Source organism: Centruroides sculpturatus, unplaced genomic scaffold (genome assembly GCF_000671375.1).
Source record: "Centruroides sculpturatus isolate CEXI.00-Female unplaced genomic scaffold, Cexi_2.0 scaffold30, whole genome shotgun sequence".
Taxonomy (NCBI): Eukaryota; Metazoa; Arthropoda; class Arachnida; order Scorpiones; family Buthidae; genus Centruroides; species Centruroides sculpturatus.
This window is the reverse complement of record NW_019384755.1, coordinates 989,342-1,009,647: the sequence shown is the minus strand read 5'-3', so window position 1 is coordinate 1,009,647 and position 20,306 is coordinate 989,342. Positions and strand designations below refer to the sequence as shown.

Here is a 20,306-nt window from a genome sequence, read left to right as displayed (position 1 = left end):
ATTATTATATATATCTCATTTACTTGTATAAATAATAAAATGAAGAAAAGAATTACTAATAAATGCTTGTAATTAGAAAACATTCACAAATTTTTAAGTTTTCACAATTTGTCCTTTATCTATCCTCTAGTTTTATTCTTTATACTGGTATAAATTATACTTTTAAGATTTATAATGTCAGAATTAGATTTTAGCAATTTTAGATGTCTATGCAGAAAAAACTTATAAAAGAAGATAGATTTCATTTATTATCTTGGTTCTTGTGATATGAAGAGACAAATTATGAAGATTTATACAGGATGATTCAAAAGTTATTAGAGAAATCTTAAAGGAAGGTCAGGAATACAAAAACAAACCATTTTTACCTAAGAACATATAGCCACAAATGCCACCAGAAGTTGCTAGAAGTACAGGAAGAATCACACGGAAAGGAATACACGTAAGTTATACATATTTATTAGAACACTCAGGTATTGTTTGTGGCTATATGTTATTAGGTAAAAATCATTTGTTTTTGTATTCCTGACCTACTTTAAACTTTGTCAAAACTTTTTGAATCACTCTGTACAATGTAATTAGAAGATATATATACAATANACTGGGCTCTCCCACCACGACCAGGTGGTGACCACAGGAGAGTTATTATTATTATTATTATTATTATTATTATTATTTAGATTGATTATTCATATAGTAATAGTATATTAAACAACCCAAAGGCTGACGATATATATATACATAGCCAAATGATCACCTTAAATACTCAGGAAACTACAGGTAGACATTAAGCACCATCTCTCATCTAAGTTAATAATTATCTTGCCATGAAGTGCACTTGTTGCACACCGCATGGCAATTGGAAATTCAGGTTCAAGCCCAGTCATGGGCCAGTTCTTTTCTTCCAGATGATTCTATATTATTTAAATTATAATTATTAACCTAGATAAGAGATGGTACCTAATGTCTATCTCTACTAGCAAATTACTTAGTATTAATTATTAAAAATAGCAGATTTATAGCCTGAGTATTTAAGGCAATCATTTTGCTATGTATCAATAGTAATAGTTGTAAATTATTCCTTTATCTAATAAAGAATCCAAATCAATTTTTTTTAAATCAAAAGAATCACATGGCACATAAGAAAAGTTTGACAGAAGTCTTTAAATCTGATTTGATTTTTGTTGGTTTTATAAACACAATGTAACGTAATAACGATCACTTGTCACATTATTACGCTACATTGCATTTATAAAACAAACAAAGATACAACACAGTTTCAAAACATAGGAGGGAAAAAAACTGATTTGATTTGTTATAGTAAATTATTTTTATTAATTGTTATTCAGCTGGAAGATCTCATGTTTAAATTTAAGTATGAGAGTTGTGGCTGTTGTTACATTCCACAACATAACTTAGAAAAAAAAAAGGTATAAGTTACAAAATACAAAAAATTAAACTATTGTTGTACAGTAGAGCATCGATTATCCGAAACAATTCAGGACTGGGGTTGTTCAGATAACTGATCATTTATGAAAAAAATATATTAAACAGAAAACTGTACTGTCTATATTTTGTATCACATGTCTTATAAATACATATCTTACATAAAGTAGTACGTTTAGGTTGGCAGGGAGGGGAGAGTGCTGCAGTGCCACAGCACTAGCGGATAGACTGAAATGCTTTCGGTTAACTGATGTTTCATTTGATCAGTATTTTGATAATCAATGCTCTACTGTATTTGTATTCTGCATAATGTTAAGATATTGGGCTGAAATTTGAAAAAACAAAAATTTTATGAAGCCCGATATGTATATAGAAACATCACCAAATGATCACCTAAATATTTAGGCACTTGTTTGGTGATGTTTCTAAATTTGAAAAAATTGTAGACCTATAAATTCCCACTGTCATCTGTCTGTCTGTCCTTCCTTAACCTTTAGAATGGAGTTAGATAGATGAAAGTTGAGACCAGATATAGAAAGCTTAGGAGCAATTGGCCCCAATAAACTTTATATGAACTTCTGGTTTGCACCAGGAGTCATGTTATTTCAATTCAAAAATTTTTCCCTGAAAGGAGTTAGATAGATAACCGGCACAACTCTATTACATTTTTATTAATATCATGTAAAAGATTACAGCAAATGATAACAGTAAATTTAAATTTCTTCTATCATTTGTGATTAAACAGAATGGATAGCATATATTTGATTTATAAATAAATAAACATCTCCAAACCCGATATCCAATATAATAAGACACCAACCGAATGCCGTAAGATTAATTTACGGCATTCGGTTGGTGTCTTATTATATATTTGATTTTTACACATAATTAATTGATGGTAGCATTCATTGGAACAAAGCAACTTTGCACATAGTCTGACAATACATTCTATCACATTTTATTTTGAATTTAATGCAAATTAATCCTTAAAATTTTTAATTTTTATCAGTAATAAATATTCAAGTACTGATTCAGATATTTTGTCTGGCATGAATGACAACCAGGATACTTCATCTATCATTTATTTTTTCCAATATGGTAATAAAAAACATATGGACTAATAAGCAATAATTAATAACAATTTTAATTTACTACAAAACAACATAAAAAGAAATGTTAATATGTTAGTGGCAGTTATAAAAATTGAATTTTTCTGGAAAGTGAAAATGTAGATTTTGACTTAAGTTTAAAACATAAAAGATATCTATATCACACTAACCTTATAATGCTTTGCAGTTATTTTGTAATGTATCACAAACTCAGGGATTATTTCTTCCAAACAAACATTTTAATGAATGTTATATCATCTTAAAGCACACTAAAACCAAAAAACACTAGCAAAAGAAAAATGCTAATATGCTAGTGATATAAGTTACATTAGAGATAAACTAGAGAAATACAATTATATTCTAATTCATTTTCTGAATGCTTTAACATTTTGTATGTTGATCCAAGACTTATTACTGTACAGTACACACTGTGTATAATGTACTGTACTGTACATATGCTATTAATGTAAAACCACATTATATTTTCATTTATATCAAAGGAAATATAGTTTTCTTACACAGACAAAAATCAATTGAAGATCTACATAAATTTGTAAATATATTACTACTATACATTTCCTTCTGCATAATTTAAATTTATTGCCATTTTCATGCCAATATTATGACTGAAATTGTCTTTTGCATTTTAGTTTTTAACTAGTTTTATCTTTTTAAAGTATATTTAATTATTTTATAATAATTTTCATTTGAATTAAGTGTAATATTTTATGTATAAAGCAAATTATTGTGTTTTTAATTTACTTTACAAAATTTAGTAAAACTAATTAAAAAATTGCACTTTAAAGCTTCTTTAACAAATGTATTAAACATAACTAGAGAACTTTACATTTGAAAGCTTCTTTATTTCTCTAATTGTCTCCTCATGATGCATGTATAACCTGGAGGGATTTTTACACTAGAAAAAGTTGATTTGTAGTTGTCTTCTATATATAATAAAATAAATTTTTCATGGTTTGAAATGAATTAATTTCTGTTATCTGAAATAATTTAAAATTTTATATTTTAAAATTATCATTCATTAAGTTATATGAAAAAATTCGTTATATTAATGTAAAAATCTGAATTTATAACTTATACTTTCCTTTTATTTTTTTTGTAGTATTACAACAAATGAAGATTGTTCAGAAATTATAAATCCACATATCATGTTTCTAGAATTTCTAAATGAATTGAATTATGACTACAGTCTGTTACTTGATTTTTTGACTTCAAATGAAACTTGTATACTGTTATACATAGTAAACTATTTAAAGCTGATTAGAAGTGAATGGAACAATTTTCATAAAGCACACGAAATAATGAATCATTTAGCAAAGAATATTTCTGATCAATGTGACACAAATGCTATTGATAAACCTTTACTAAAAGGTGATTATACATTTAGTACTACTAAAAAGTGTAATGATATTTCAGAAACTACATCCAGTCAAAATGAAAACAATATTTTTAATCTTCAAAAATCTTTTGAAGTGTTAAGAAAATTAACAAAGAAGATTCAAAAATTAACTGATAAAAATTTATATCCTTACAATGCTCAACCTTTATTGTATCATCTGAACAGCTGTCTTAAACAATATGATGATTGTAGAGAATAATAAAGTTATTATTTATTTAAAATGTGTATATTAAGTGTACATTGAGAATCAAATTTTTTAAAATACAAACAAAGATTTCTTTCTCAAATATCCATGTCACTTTTAACTACATTGGAGATTTTCAAAGAAAATCGATAATGGTATTTCTATTTAATAAAATAAAATTTCAATACAAATACTAGTTGTATCTTGCTTGCTTGCCATGTCCTGGAACAACCATTCTTCACTGCAGAGATGACTTTTCTTTGTAGGCTACAGCTCTGCACAAATATGTAAAATAGTCTAAAATGTCCACAGGTGACAATCCCAACACAATTAAAAATATAACATTTTATTGTAAAAAAGCAAGCAAGATACAACTAGTATTTGTATTGAAATTTTATTTTATTAAATTGTAATTTCTGCCAGCCCTTTTTTACAAGAAAATGTTATATTTTTAATTGTGTTGGGATTGTCACCTGTGGACATTTTAGACTATTTTACATATTTGTGCAGAGCTGTAGCCTACAAAGAAAGGTCATCTCTGCAGTGAAGAATGGTGTTCCAGGTGATTGGACATGGCAAGCAAGCAAGATACAACTAGTATTTGTATTGAAATTTTATTTTATTAAATTGTAATTTCTGCCAGCCCTTTTTTACAAGGTATTTCTATTGTCAATTCCCCAATCAAATGTTATGATTGTCAAAATTCTGCAAACTTACATCCTTTTGTAAACTATAATTGTGCAAATTGTTTGCCACAACTGTCATTATCTAGCAATCAATGGAGATATTTTTTTAAATGTAACTTACAGCCATTTAGAAAATAACTCTTCAAATATGGATCAAATAAAAGTAAAACATTTAATTTATACAAAAGAATAAATTTTATCTTTGAAATATAAAATGTTACTTTAAAATCTAAGATTTGCTAATGGAATTTTAAAATAAATAAATAGGTTTCAAATTTGAACACCAGGGAAATCCAAAAAAAAACATTCATTTTCAAAATTTAACTAGTTTTCTGAAAGTTTCTAGTGTTCATCAGTATTCCATATTCTTTGACAATATCACATTTTCTTTCCCATTTTTGTAAGTTATTTAAATTTTTTATGGTAAAGATAAACTTGTTTATATTCTATATTTAGATATCATAAAATATTAGCTAAACTCATCTGCTAGATGTAAATCTCACACTTTGTGAAATGTGACAATTTCACCCACACCTCAGAGGTTTTTAAAACACATTTTGGGGAATCTCTGAAATGTTTGTATTCTATAAATCAGTTGATTACGTGCTCAAGGTTATATTTAGACATTTATTATTGAGGAGCATGGAGACTGATTTTGCTGACAGTTCATACAAAGAGCTGGTGAAGAATGCTGGCTCTCCTCATCCCTCATGTCCCTTATTTATACTGCTGTATTTCTCTTAACTCTGAAAAATATATATACAGTGGAACCCCATTTATCTATATCCCATTAATCCAGTTTAGCTGGAATAACATAGACATACAGAAAACTTATATATGCAAAAAATTCAAGGAACTAACTTGTAAGTAGTACATTCTTGCCTGAGTATAATGTTGCAGCTATCAGAATACTGTTTTCCCTTGGCTCAATACCAATTTTGAACACTTGCAACTTTATAACTGATGATCTGGTAACAAAAGTAAATACAGTACATCACAATTACTTCAGTTCAAATTAGTCCTTTGGTTTCCCTAAAGCCGTGGTCACACCATGCAATTTCCAGCCATGCAGGTGACTGCAACTGCAATAAGTGCGATCATGCAATAAGCGCAATTGTGCATCTTCTCATGATCACACATTATTCGCTGGCATTACAACTTGGAAACACGTGACTCTAGAATAAACCAATACAATTACAGTAGCTTGTTTTAGACTTCTTTTGTGAGTTTAGCTATATTTAAAACAATATTGTCATTACCAAACTAAAAACAATAAACATTTTATATCCAGAAATCTAAAAATTGTACTTACAATCAATGCCGAGACTTTCACTTATCTCATGCCATGCCTGCACTCTTTTATCCTTTCTTCGATAAAGTGAAGAATTAAAATCCCACAGGTATTTGTGAGACTGAATTAGCTCAATTAATCTTGATTCTGTTAAACTAACCATTATCTTGCTTTCCACCATTATTTTCTAACTACAGTATTTTCAATGTTGCCACCATATGATGTGGCAAATAGACATTTGCTGATTAGATATGCGTTTCAATCAGCACAAGTAGAACAAACTTTTGTTCCTAGTTCACACTGGTTTTCGAAGAGGTTTACTTAACAAGAACAGCTGTCACAGTTGCAGTTGCCTGTGTGGCTGGAAATCGCATTGTGTGACCACGACTTAAAGTGCACTAAGCCTAATTACCAGTTGACCTTGAAAATGGCCAACTGGTAATTAGGCTTAGTCTACCCACACAAATGGTCAGGAAACGTTTGTGTACTGCAACAGCTGATAGAAAACAAATTAATATTGTATGTAGATATGTCTTTTGTTATATACTGTTAATACTATTGTAAAAGTATATATAATATGCAATAAATAAAATATAATGTAAACCTAAATTGTGTTATGTTGTTAATGAATTTTCCAGATTATCTGGATTGGGCCCAGTACCATTTGAGTCAGATAAACAGGGTTCCACTGTATATTGTTTTTGGTAAATATGCTGACATTGAGGGAGCATATTACTCTCTCAAATTTCCTTGTAGCCATGCTCCTGTATTTGTAATATTCTCTTTTTGAGTTTTATTTTTGAAATATGAGATAGAAATGTTAGCTTTCAGTTATCCAAATTTATACTAAGAAAATTTGAATTAATGTTAAAAAAAAAAAAAATACAACTTTAGAAAGAAATAATACAGCACTAGGTTTGAATTATCCAATAATTCAAATTAATCAGATTTGACAGTATATAATACCCAGGTTTCAATACTGTTGCACAAAATTACATAAATTACTTAAGGTATTTCAAATAACTTGTTCCAGATTTTCTCATGATTAGACTTGATGATGATTATAATTAATAATTGTTTAAAATTCTAAAGTTTCTAGGTTAAAATCTCTAAAATTTAATTGGCTGCTCTTTTTCAATAATTTAAGTTATTTGATGTCAAGAAAATTAACACAATATTCAAAAATCATTGTATTATTTGATATAGATTAAAATTGGCATTTTACAGTCTAACTAATCTGTATAAAAATGAGATCTAATTACATCCATATGAAACTGGCCATAAAAAAAAAACATAATTTTGAAATTTAGAACAATCACACAATATAATTTTATAATTTAACATAATCCAAAAATTATTTTTGAGTTGTCATAAATTTTTATAGTAAATACATGTTGTAAATTATATTATCACATCAATTGTGTTAAATGCATCACTACAATAATCTATAGATTATCCATAGCTGTACAATATGAATAATATTTAACTGTACAATTACTAATTTTTAATATATTTTTCACTTTTCTATTTTTGCTCTATAAACTTTAAAACTCAACATTTGTAAGGATCTTTGGCATAGTAGTTCCAATTATTCAAGGTAATGTGAACCATAAGGGTACTTGGATAATCAAAAACTCAGATAATGTAGAATGTTTGGGGGCAAAGTGATCAACAAACTACAAGAATATTGTTATAAAATCAAAATTTTATGACTTATAATTAAAATTTCTGTAATCTTTTTTAAAATTCATATTGTCATGAGAAATAGTCAGAATAAGTTATTTTTAAAACTTCTAGAGCTTCTTTTGAGTATTGCACATCACTAAGCCAAGATTGATGTAACAAACTAGACTGTTATTACATTCTCTTGTCTTTATGGATAAAGTACACTTCCACAATTTATCTTTGATAATGCNAAGTGAGAAACAAACTACAAGAATATTGTTATAAAATCAAAATATTGTAGTGAGAAGTCACCAGAGTAAATCTTTTTAAAATTTATAATATCTTTTGAGTGTCATCCATTATCTAGCTGAGATTTGTGAAACAAATTGTACTCAACTTGTCTTACAGAATTCATTTTGGATGATAAAGAGAACATAGTTGAGTCCAAGATGAATTCTTACATGAATCCAAGATGAAGAACATTCAAGATGAATTCTATAAGAATTCATCTTGGATGATATGTGGAACCTCAATAATTAGGACTCAACTGTGTTTCAAAATACCAGAAATATTTGTACTTTGATGGTAATTATAACAATTTGAAAAATTTTGATCTATACACAGAACCAACAAGAGGGGAATGATGGATTAAAATTCCCAGGCCCAGAATTCACAGAGACCTAGACATCATCCCACAATCTGATTTTTTACATATATAAAATGCTTAATAATAACTATTGTTCTTTATTTTGTAAAAATGTAATATCCACAAAAAAACTCAAAATAAATTTTCAAATAATTTATTTACTTGGAGCTGCAAGTAAATTTTTTCCAGGCCTGGCAATGTCTCTCAACACCCATCTGTAAAATTTGATAGCAATAATCAATCTTTTGAGAATGATAGAACACTTTTTGATGTTTCCATGCTTATGCAATGAACCAATATATGTATTTATGTACAGTACATATGTAGTTAGATACATCTGTATAAATGGAAATTAAGAAAACAAATCATTTTAGAATAGTTTTTCATTTGAACAACAATCTTCAATACAATGATTCATGGAGCACTAATTGAGAAATACTGATATAAATTGTTGGATGTATATTACCAGGAATTGGATATAGTATATAATATTTATCCAATTAACATTGACCCAATGAAATGGAATGTGGAGAAGAATGAATAGCTCAATAGTGCTGGTTATCAAATGTATCATAGTAAGTTAGGAAATAAAAGCTTTATAAGAGATATGATAAGAGACATGAACAATGAACAACCTACATTATAATAAATATGAGAAAAACAAACACTATACTTCCAAACAATGCATTACCTAATGGATGTTTTTTGTTCACTAACAATCAGTCTAATATTCTCAAATATTCCAAAGATTTCCATTTAGACAGATACATTGAAATAAGATATGATATGTTGTTTCTGAAATCTGTTACATCAAAGTCTATCAGATTTAAGGTCACAGAACCATTAATAATATATATATATATATAATATGGTATATTGTATATTACTATTAAGACCACAAAATATAAAAATTATGTATGGCAAATAATTTTGTTAATGAATGTATTAGATAACTGTTTACAAAGTTTTTGTTTGGTTTCCATAAGAAAGATAATTAGGATAATATTTTTATCTTACTTATTTTATAGGTTTCATTTTAACCAATTTAACATACATTATAATTTTCCATAAATTACATTTTGTGCAGAAATGTTTGGGAATTTAATAGCCTTTGGTCTAAAATTTTTTTAAAAAATTGTTATTGATTAGATAATTTATCACCACTTATTAGAAATAAGTGATTAATTGAATTTATTTGCATAAAAATGATCATCTGAAAAATATTTTAAACAAATTTAATATGCAAATAATCATCAATGTTAATTGATAATGTAGCAATAATCTTTACTAAAAATTTTAAATTAATTCTATTAAATAATCATTTCTGAAGAGATTAAGGTGCGTTTCAAATTTATATGGACACGAAAAAATTAAAGTGAAACCAAAATTTGCTGCATTAAGTGACAAATGTTTTATTAAAAATAGCATGGATTTACATATTTCCACACTGCAAAATAAGAATTTTAATCAAACATTAACATTTTGTCACTGAGAATAATATTTTAAAAATTTTGTAGAAAAAACTGTTACATATTTATCTGGACAGATTTCAAATTGCAAAGTTTTCTTACAATTTAATGGCCACTGTAACCATCATTTAACTTAATTACATTAAATACTCGATTAGGCCTTGTTTCAATTAGATTCTGAAGGAATTCAATAAGTTTATCCCAAGCATCTGAAATTGCTGCCTTCAAATCATGAATTGTGGAAAACTGCTTTCCATTGGCATAAACTGTACAAACCATCATTCCCCAAAAATTTTCCATCGGATTCAGGTCAGAGCTTCTAGCAGGCCATGTCATCAGATTAATATGTTTACATTTAAACCACATTTTTATTGATTTAAAGGCATGCACAGGGGCATTGTCTTGTTGAAAGATTCAATTTGGTACACAAATATTTGGTCCAGCTTCCAATAAATGATCTTCAAGCATGCCTTGATACTTCTCTGAATTCATTCTTTGAGTTATAAATGCTAAATCTGTGGTTCCATTGAATCTAAACGCACCCCACACCATTATTGATCCCCCACCCATTTGGTGTTTTGAAATTATTTGTTTTTCGGTTCTTAAATCGTGCCAATAATACTTCCAACCGTCTGGACCATCTAAGTTGAATTTTTTTCATCACTGAACAAAACTTTAATCCATTCTTTGGACCATGTCATGTGTTTTTGTGCCTAATCAAGTCTGTCACTTTTTGCTTTAATGAAAGTGATGGCATTACAGCTTTTTTCTGAATTTTAACATTGGAGATTTATTTAAAACTCTCCACACTGTTGTGCTGCTACAAGACAAGTCTAATTCTTGTTTTATTTTTCTTACTGATGTTTGTTTTGTGGAGCAAACCTTGATGATTTGTCTACAATCTCAAGATGTAAGCTTGGGTTTTAAACCTGTCTTGAATTTTGGTACATCCTTGCCACATCTTTTTGATAAATAATCACCAACAGTTGATTTTGGACGATTTATATATGCTGCAATTTCTCTTATTGACTTGCCTTGTGATTTATAGGCATCAATCTGCCCTTTTTCATAATCAGATAAATTCTTTGTTCTACCCATTTTAGAACTTTGAACAACATAAAGAATTTGTATTACAATTAGATATGTAAGCTAATTTGCATATTTCAATGCTTGAAACTAAACAATATTTTATTTAAGTCATGAAATGAGTGCCTGTCCAGATAAATATGTAACAGTTTCTTTGTACAAAATTTTCAAAAATATTATTTTCAGTAACAAAATGTTAATGTTTGATTAAAATTCTTATTTTGCAGTGTGGAAACATGTAAATCCATGTTATTTTTAATAAAACATTTGTCACTTAATGCAGCAAATTTGGGTTTCACTTTAATTTTTTTGTGTTCATATAAATTTGAAATGCACCTTACTTTGAAATAATATTAGATATGAATGTTCTGAGTAATTAAATTATTATTTTAATTAATTTATATAATTATATATTAAGAAATAAATATGAAGCAGTGATTATATAAGAATTAAGTTTTTATATTCTACTTTTTTAATCTTAACACAACTGTGAAGAGATCTAAATGCTTTTTAGAGTTACAAAGAATATTTATTAAAACAAATTCTTAAATTGTAAATTAATTTGGTTTTCTAAATTTATCATTATGTACAATAATACTATCAATTTGATACTACTTTTTTTACATAAAATATTCTTTACAATTTTAATTTGTGGTACCATTTAGATAAATTAGCTCTGAAAGCCCACCATAGTAGTCCTACATTTTTCTTGTACCATTCTCTATAAATAGAAAAAGTTTTTGTTTGGTTTCCATAAGAAAGATAATTNCTTTTTTAAGCAAACATACTTCTCAAAAACAGCATGCCTCAATTTTTATTTTTTTTTTTCATCCCCAATAGGTAAGTTTTAGTATTAGAGTAAATGGTTTAAAATTTCTTTGCTCTTAAAAACAAAGACAAGTAATGTTTATTACATTGTACATGCACAACATTCAGCTCTGCATTGTATTGTTAGTGGGCAATGAAGTCAATGAGCGGCAATATTTGTAATTAAATTTGATTTTTAAAAGTATTAATATTTACAATTATATAATGATTAATTTAATAATCAGTTTTATCTTTATTAAAATGCAATATACTAACCTATTGTATCTCATATGCTTTTTGTGATTATCATTTAAGAATTTTCTATAAAAAATAGCCATTTCACTAGCAGTTAGAACCTGCCTGTCTTTCTCAATTTGTCTTACTTCTTTCAACTTATCTTTTGTAAATTCATCTTTTAACTAAACATATAAAAGTAAAACATAAAAATACTATTTATTTTCAGAATTATTACAAAAATATTTAAATAAATAAATTTTAATTAAGAAAATTTTATCATACTTTTAAATATTCGCTATTATGCCTTTCCCAATACTGCTGATTCCATATTTGTACTTCTTCTACTTTTTCACGATATTCTCTAACAGCCGTTAATTCATTCTTTGGAATAAAAAAATGAATTAAGCGAAGATTAGAAACAGGGTGAGGTGGGGATATCCAATTAGAGCCAGTGATTCTGGGAGGATTTTCAATCTCTTCATTTTCTAGATTTTCATTCTGTATAAAAAAATTAAAATTTATAGTTTTCATATTTTAGTTTTTAAGCATTAAACTTAACAAAATCTTTTAAATTTCTGTGTATGTGCTGTCGCCTAGGACAGGTGAAAATAAAGATATTTTGTTTTGACTTTTGACTAAGACCTCTATTTGTTAATCAGAAACTACAGCAGTATAATAAGTCCTATTAGTCCTATTAATAAACAAGGTCCTAGTAGATAGCATATACACAGAAATTTAAAAGAGTAAGGACAGAGATAAAAGGAATTAACAAAATCATATTATATCAAATATTTATGTGTATACAAACACTAGGTTTAATTATGTAAACTAAGTCACTTAGTTTTTAGAATACACCAAAGCTTACTTTTGGAAACTCATTCATAAAAATTACATCAATTGTTATCAGAAGAATCATAGCATTTATAATATTTTTCATTTTTGCATTCCTACATCTTGATATTATTTTTCTTTGCATATACTGTACAATTTCCTTTTGGAGATCAAGATAAAAAAATGTCACTAAAATCTTCACACTTTTGGACTTTCCAGCCCATCCTGAAGAGCAAGGTGTTTGTACCCTGTGGGTGGGTTGATAAGCCCAAAAGTACTAAGATTTTAGTGGAATTTTTTATCTCAATCTCCAAAAAAGGAACTGTTTAAAGAAACTGGGAAAATAAATTTTTGTTGGTTTTTTATCTTCATTTTGATTATTTTCCAGTTCTCCAGACTCACCAACTCTGACCAACAATAATCTAAGCTAAATGTTGAGTTTCTTCTGTAGTATCTGTAACTAATTTTCAGCTATTTCACAGGCTTTGACACATCTTACAACTTATTACTTTTTGAAGGGCAGTGGAAATGAACCAATTTAGAAATTGTTGTCTCAGAATGTATGGTGCTAAAAGTTAACCTAGTATCAAAGAATAAGCTCATGAGCTTACTTATAGAAGAAGCTTATTTATAAAAATTTCTGATATAAGATTTTCATTTTCAACTTATAAAATAAAAATTATATAACAAAAACTTACAAAATCACTTCTTCGTGCATACCAGGGTGTATAATAAACAAAAAATGTACTTACTCGTGCCTCTAAATTTACTTACAACTTACATTTATAAAAAAAAAGTCTACAAAATCATAGTAATCGTTAAATCTTCTGTTTTATCATACATTTATTTAATGTTTCTTTACTAATTTATAAAGTCATAGTATGAGAATTTTCTCAATGAATATATTATTATACAGGGTTTGTCCAATAAGTATAGGGACTGAAGTCATAAAAAGAAATTTATTGAAGATATAAATACAGTGAGTTAATAATTTTCAAAATATGATCCTCCTGCATCAATACACTGCTGCCAATGCTTTTTCCAGTTTTCATACACCCCCTGGAAGTCGGCAACCACAAAGCTGTTCAGGCACCCCATCGAAGCCACTTGGACAGCCTCAATCATCCCGAAACACTGTCCTTCAGGCTCCTTTTGATCAAAGGGAATAAAAAGAAGTTAGGGAAGTCACATCTGGACTGTAGAGTGGTTGGGGCAGTGTTGACACGTTGTATTTGGCCAGTACCTCCCTCACAATTTGCAACGTGTGACTGGGTACATTGTTATGATGGAGCATCCACGTATTGGCAATCTCCCTTCAGATGCGGCGAACCCTAATCCTCAAACAAACACTTAACCAGTGATCAAAGTTCAAAAGTTCTCACACTTTGGCCACATTTTCATCAATTAAGGTTGCTGTCAGACATCCAGCACGTTGTTCATCTTTGACAATTCTTTGGCCATCTTTGAATTGTTTATGTCACTGAAAAACATATTCTGGACATGGCTTTGTCCTTGTAAGCATCACAAATCATATCAAAAGTCTCCTTAGCAAACTTGTTCAATTTAATGCAAAATTTGTTAGCAAAATGCTGCTCAATGGTTTGCTGCATCTTGACTCTCAACACGAGCACTAAACACAATTTCACTTCAGGTGCGATCTAAACACTCCAAAGGCTTGGAGACAACTGAACATGGTCTGGTAACTTATGTGACATCTCCCATCACCAATCTCACCCATAGAGACCGCCTTCCATTCCCTTTGCAGTGGCAGGAAAAAATCAGTCCCAATATTTATTAGACAAACTCTGCAAGTTCTATTTAACTCTGAAAAGATATACAAGATGATTCAAGACCACTGTGACAAACCTAGAGCACTATAGATCTCACAGAGAAATGTTTTATGTACAGCAATCCACATCTCCCAATATGTCTTTTAGGAGCTACATGACCCATTAGTTTATTGTGCATGATGAGGGTCTAAGTTCCCACCTGGTTCACCATTTTGAGGTTCAGAGTGGACACTTTTGAATACCTTCTGTAAACTGTAAGTGTACTTGTAACAATAAATCATTATTGTGTTACCTGCCACCTACATTTGCATAGCTCCTGAACAATATGTCAAGGAACACGGAACATAAAATGCTCCTCTCTGCAAGACCTATTGTACCCCAGAGGTCCCAAATCACTCCATACATAAAAATAAAGTAAATGTAAATCACTATAATTTTTTTCTCGTACAAAATCTTAAATTGATAATCTTTAGACCAAACAGCAATTAAAACTCGCACACTTTGAATGTATTGTGAAGTATACAATATTCTATGTACAGACAAGCATATTAAATTGAAAGATTATACTGAAGCTCATGTCATATAGGAACAAATACTTCAAGACTATGAAGTACTGTTTTATTATATAAGTAAATCTTCAATATTCACACAAAATATATTTCACAAATACATATAGCTATCTGCTTTCTTAAAGAATAAAATGTAAAAACTTTATTTCTCCATCTTAATCTCCAAGAAAACACATAACAGTACATATAAATCTCATTTTATTTAATATTAAATTTTATTGAATATTTATAATGTGAAGCAGAAAGAAATATTTTTTACCAATTTCCTTTCCGATGAAAGTCCACGTTTTCCAGAAGAAAAACATTCAAAATTATAACAGGAAACACGACGCGAAATATTTTGTACGAAATAAATTCTACTCATTACTTCAATAAACAAATTTTGTAAAGTCCCTTTCAAAATAAGTCGACATATAGAGCCATCTCGTGAGAAAATTATTAAGTTTTAAATTATTTGTTTATTTAAAATTTTCAAAATCGTTACCGTTTTGTAAATATTATCCCTAATTTATTACTCTAATAAATCGAACTCTGCGGTATTATTTGGATCTGTCGACTGCAGAGATCGCAAACTGGCTGCCATCCGACCCGTTAAAGCTTCGTATCCGGTTCCTTTTCTAAAACTCAATGTTTTTAACATCTTGCGGGGATTAAAACAGAAAAAATTCAAACGTCTAACTGCTTTTACGTTAGTCGTAAAGGCATGGCAACAAAAAGGCTTTTGTTAGAGCCTATTTTTATTACAGTATGTTTCGGTTTTCCGAATAATATTGATACGGCCCGCGTCTGATATACATGTATTTGACTGGTCCCTTGCTGCGTTTGAGTTTCAGACCCCTGGTCTAGTCTACTGTGTCTTTTTCATCACAGTGAAGCCATGCGCCAGCATGCCTTTACTGTAATTAAACAGACACAGTCGCCTGAACATGGCGGCTACACCGCATGTTAAGACGACTGTGAGCAAACGATCTGTGTTTACAGTTAAGAAATGCCAACGCTTTCGGTTTAATAGACCTTTGTATACGTGTTTTTATTCTCGACTATGACAAAAGGAAGATGTTCTCTGACACAATAAGTTTTAACTATGTAATATTAATAATTTTTAATAAATAATAATAATGAGCAATTATTTATTTATTAAAAATTGTGGCCGGGCCACAATTTTTTATCAAACATCCTCATTTATATATAAGTTATGGATCATTTTTATATTTTGAAATGTAATTTATTCATTAGGGTAATTGCCAAATTTTAATATTTAACTTCAAATTCGATCGATACTTCTCCATTTAAAGAATCACTCATTGTATGACGTAAAATTGCAGCAATTTCATGTCTATAAACTAAATGTATTCGTGATGTACGAATACTCGTAATTTACTCAAATAACTTTTTAGCAAAGTTATCAAGAAATATTTAAGTGAACTTCGGTTTCTGTCATGTAAAACTGTTTCTCAGATATTGCCTTCGCCATATTTATCCTGTCTTTTCAGCGCGTATTTGTAAGTAAACACGGGCAGAATAATTATCTTAAATTATGATTTTTAAAAAATCTCCATTAAATTTTAAAAAATGCAATGATACTAACTGATATTAAAAAAAATTTTGTGTGGCACCATGAATTATGGAATATTATTAAAAATAACTTTTATATTATTAATCTTCATAAAAAAGCAAAATACGCTGTAAGATTTCTGGACTTAAATCCCGTAAAATGTGTTGAATACTGTAAGAAGAAAAGTTGCATAAAGTAAATTCAAGTACAGTACAATAAACTAGAATTTTTTTACAGATCATAAGAATTGAATTTGCAAGAATAAATTATTGTATAGAAAAATTTTACATCGAGCAATAAACGCTTCTTTTAGTCTGTTCACGGCATTATAGAACTAATTAATGAGATGAGGCAACGTAACATATGGATGTTCTACTAAGGGAAATCCCTCTCGGAAGGACTTTCTATGAGAGGAAAATCCAAAAAACTCCATCTGGTCATTCCGACATCATGTGATCCCACGAACAACTATTAGTGTTTAGCGATTTTATTTATTAGCCCACTAGTTCAGGATATTTGTTTATAAGTAATGAATATAGGGAGATTTGCGCTATTCATTCATTTCACTGCTATAAAATGAGTTTTTACATCGGAATATCAAAATATTCGTATGCGTATGTACACGAAACTGCTAAAAATGGCATATCTCATAATGATACAGGTATCCCTTCATTAACGCGGTTACTTTAATCCGTCGATACTATCGCGTATATCAAAATACGATAGCTATGTTAAGTAAAGACAGCTGGTAAAGTCGCGTAAATTAAATATTAATGATTGTACAGTTGATTTTAGATGTTATTTAAATCAATTCGTTGACCAACGTTAAAACGCAGTGATCATTATATAAAATTCAGGACACAATTGTCAGGAGTAGGTACAGTGACCGTACGTCCTTTATTTAAGAGGACAGTCTTTTATTTCACTGCTCTGTACTTTAACTTTATTTATTTTCTAAAATAGGCATTTTGTCCTTTATTTTGTAAAGTTGACGCAAAGTTAAAAAAATAATTTTTAATAATATATTGAACAAGTTAGTTTTGTGTACGCCATCACGATCAGTGTTGCATTGCTACATAGAGCGCAGTAGTGCAGTGTGTCGCCAACCAAACGGTCCACTGACAGTACCAGGGGGTGGACACTCTTATGGGGATTTTTGTGATAGTTTTTTAAGTCTCTAGTTGATGGATGATACACTTGTTAATTAAAGCTGAAGTTAGTTGAAAGGAAAAAAGAATGGTTTCTTCCTATTGTTTTTAGAAAAGTGGTTTTAGCATTAGAAAAATCAGAAAATATACAAGCCAAAAAATTTAATGATGCTGTGTACACATTTTATCAAACGTGCATAGATTATCTAAATAATTGGGACATGTTTTTATTGAAATAGATGTGTTTGAATGGGTCACATTATGCGAAATCTCTTTGTGGGCGAAAGTAGAGGAAAGCTATATCTTTATTTCGAATCATTGGTCCGTAAATATACTCGACGGTGAATTATTTGATGAAGTTTCATGTGTAAAAAAATATGTCACAAACGAAAAGATCGACGAATGGTGACAGAATAACCAGCCCTGCCATCAAAGGTGGATTGAGATTTTTGAACATTTTACAGCAAAAGAAATTGTTTTCAAAAACATTTGTAAAATCGTAGAATTTTCTTTGTCTCCCTGGATCTAATGCCCCCGTTGAACGAATATTTTCATTGCTGAATAATATGTGGACGAATGAAAAAACTGATTTAAAAGTAAGCACATTAGAAGCATGTATTTCCATCAAATACAACTTTCAAATGAACTGTATGGAATTTTATGACTTTAAAGCGTGAAACGGCGCTATAAAAAAAAAATTAATTCTATTGAAAAGTACAAAATTAATGTTATTTAAATTTTTACAATGTGTATATGTGTAATAATTCAGATTGTTTAAAGTTTTAATGTATGCATTGTTGTATGCTACTATTTTCGTAATAAATGTTATAAAGTTATGAATTTTATAAGGTATTTTTTGATTTTCTTCGATATGTCCTTTATTTTCCCCCAAAAATATGGTCACTGTAGGAGTAGGTGACTTCAGCTCAGAGGCAGATCTAGGTTTTTCGGGGCCTAGGGCTTATTGAAGTCTAATGGGACCCCATATTTTGTTAATATAAATAATACTATAAATTATCATAATTATTATATTATGAATATTAACTATTTTTTATTATACGATAAATGCTCATTGTTAATTAATGAAAATAATCAGGGATAAAGTTTTGGTGGGCTGATTATTAAATTACTAAAGAATATTACTGTTTTTATTATTATTATTTTATTGCGGTTAATGCTTGTTTATTCTGCAAAATTTTGTTTAATCAGTAAATCTTAATATGATGATCATTGTCCAAGGTGTCTGTTTTGGATGTAAATTAGTAAATGGTTACAAAAGTGTTTTTAATATGATTATCTTTAATGTAATGTATTTAATAATTTAACAGGTTGACATTCATAGTGTACTTTTGTCTATAACTCAACATAATTATAATTGTGTTAAAAATTTTTGGCGGAAAACTCGTTAAGTCAGTGGCCAATTTTTTTTATTATTACTCTTTATAAGTAACTATGTTATGTTTTATATTATAATTTTTTTATAATATTGTTCTAAACAGTCCCGAAGAAAGGCTAAGATAATACGTTAACTCGAAATGCATACGTAAAAATGTTTTTATAAGATGCCACAATAAAAATTATACGTCATTAAATCTGGATAGTGCGTGCTGTGAGAAATAATCAACCTGATTACAGGATTAAAGTGATTGAAGGTAAGAATTTATATATTTTAAAAAGATCGTCTTTTATCTCTCCACGGTGGACATTCTGCACCATGTAAATGCAGAAGATAATTTATTTATCAAATTCCGAACACAACAAAATGATTGAAGCAAAATTTAAAAAATTTAATTAAAAAAAATAAAATTCATTTTTTTAATTCAAATTTTTACGTAATTCGAACATTGTTGACGCGTCTTTTAACGTACGTTCGAAATTCGTCACACATGACGATTCGCAGTTCGTTTGTGGTTGTGGTCAGACGTGCTTTTGTTGTGCTCTTCGATTGCGTGCTGTTTTTTGAGGTTTGAGGACTTTTGCAGAGAAGATTAAAGATTTTGCAGGTAAGTCTTAGTCCATTTTGACCCTAGATGTAAAATTTATTTAATTAATATTACTTGGAGAATCGGTCCCATAAAGCATCTCGGCACATCGTTCGATGGTCGACCGTTTGCGCTTCGACACCGAAATTTAGTAAAAATTACGGTGTCGGTCAATCGGAAAATACTGGACGAACGAGAGGAAGGATTTCTATTAGTTTTGGGAGTGGTGATGTAAAGATGACGTTCGATTATATAAAATCTTGCTTCTAACCCCTTGTGGAGAATGGAAGGTAGTAGGAAGTCTCTCGATCTCAATCCGTCGTCATTCGGGGGATAGAAACGTAAAAAATGCATATATTTAGCCTTAAAATTCAAAAAGAATCCATTACGT

At 29.1% G+C, this 20,306-nt stretch overlaps 2 protein-coding genes across 4 annotated transcripts in view; one reads left to right on the top strand and one right to left on the bottom strand.

Moving 5' to 3' along the window:
- LOC111628689 (protein Lines homolog 1-like) overlaps window positions 1–4,347 on the top strand; it is a 26,535-nt gene extending 22,188 nt beyond the window's left edge. The window contains exon 9 of the mRNA XM_023372518.1: window positions 3,673–4,347. Coding sequence (XP_023228286.1) covers window positions 3,673–4,168 — 496 coding nt within the window. The 3' untranslated portion in view covers window positions 4,169–4,347. The remainder of the gene's footprint in view (window positions 1–3,672) is intronic.
- Window positions 3,329–16,176, bottom strand: LOC111628690 (APOPT family protein CBG23705, mitochondrial-like). 3 transcript variants are annotated; one of them, XM_023372521.1, is made up of 5 exons: window positions 15,490–16,176; window positions 12,323–12,538; window positions 12,080–12,222; window positions 11,655–11,717; window positions 3,329–3,550 (listed from the first exon to the last, which is right to left on the bottom strand). In XM_023372521.1, coding segments are annotated over exons 1-5 (528 nt in total). In that variant the 5' UTR covers window positions 15,595–16,176; the 3' UTR covers window positions 3,329–3,549. The 3 variants fall into 3 exon arrangements, with proteins under 3 accessions (XP_023228289.1, XP_023228290.1, XP_023228287.1); XM_023372522.1 differs by having other exon boundaries at window positions 3,329–3,496; XM_023372519.1 differs by lacking the exon at window positions 3,329–3,550 and having other exon boundaries at window positions 11,465–11,717; window positions 15,490–16,173.
- Between the last annotated feature and the right edge of the window lie 4,130 nt (window positions 16,177–20,306).

What these genes read in the sequence shown, in the direction of transcription:
- LOC111628690 (XM_023372519.1), bottom strand. Translation starts at nt 15,594, where the DNA reads ATGAGTAGAATTTATTTCGTACAAAATATTTCGCGTCGTGTTTCCTGT. An exon ending in TTTCATCGGAAAGGAAATTG is followed by an intron (nt 12,539 to 15,489) that starts GTAAAAAATATT and finishes TTTTTTATACAG; the next exon opens with AATGAAAATCTAGAAAATGA. An exon ending in AAGCATATGAGATACAATAG is followed by an intron (nt 11,718 to 12,079) that starts GTTAGTATATTG and finishes TTCTATTTATAG; the next exon opens with AGAATGGTACAAGAAAAATG.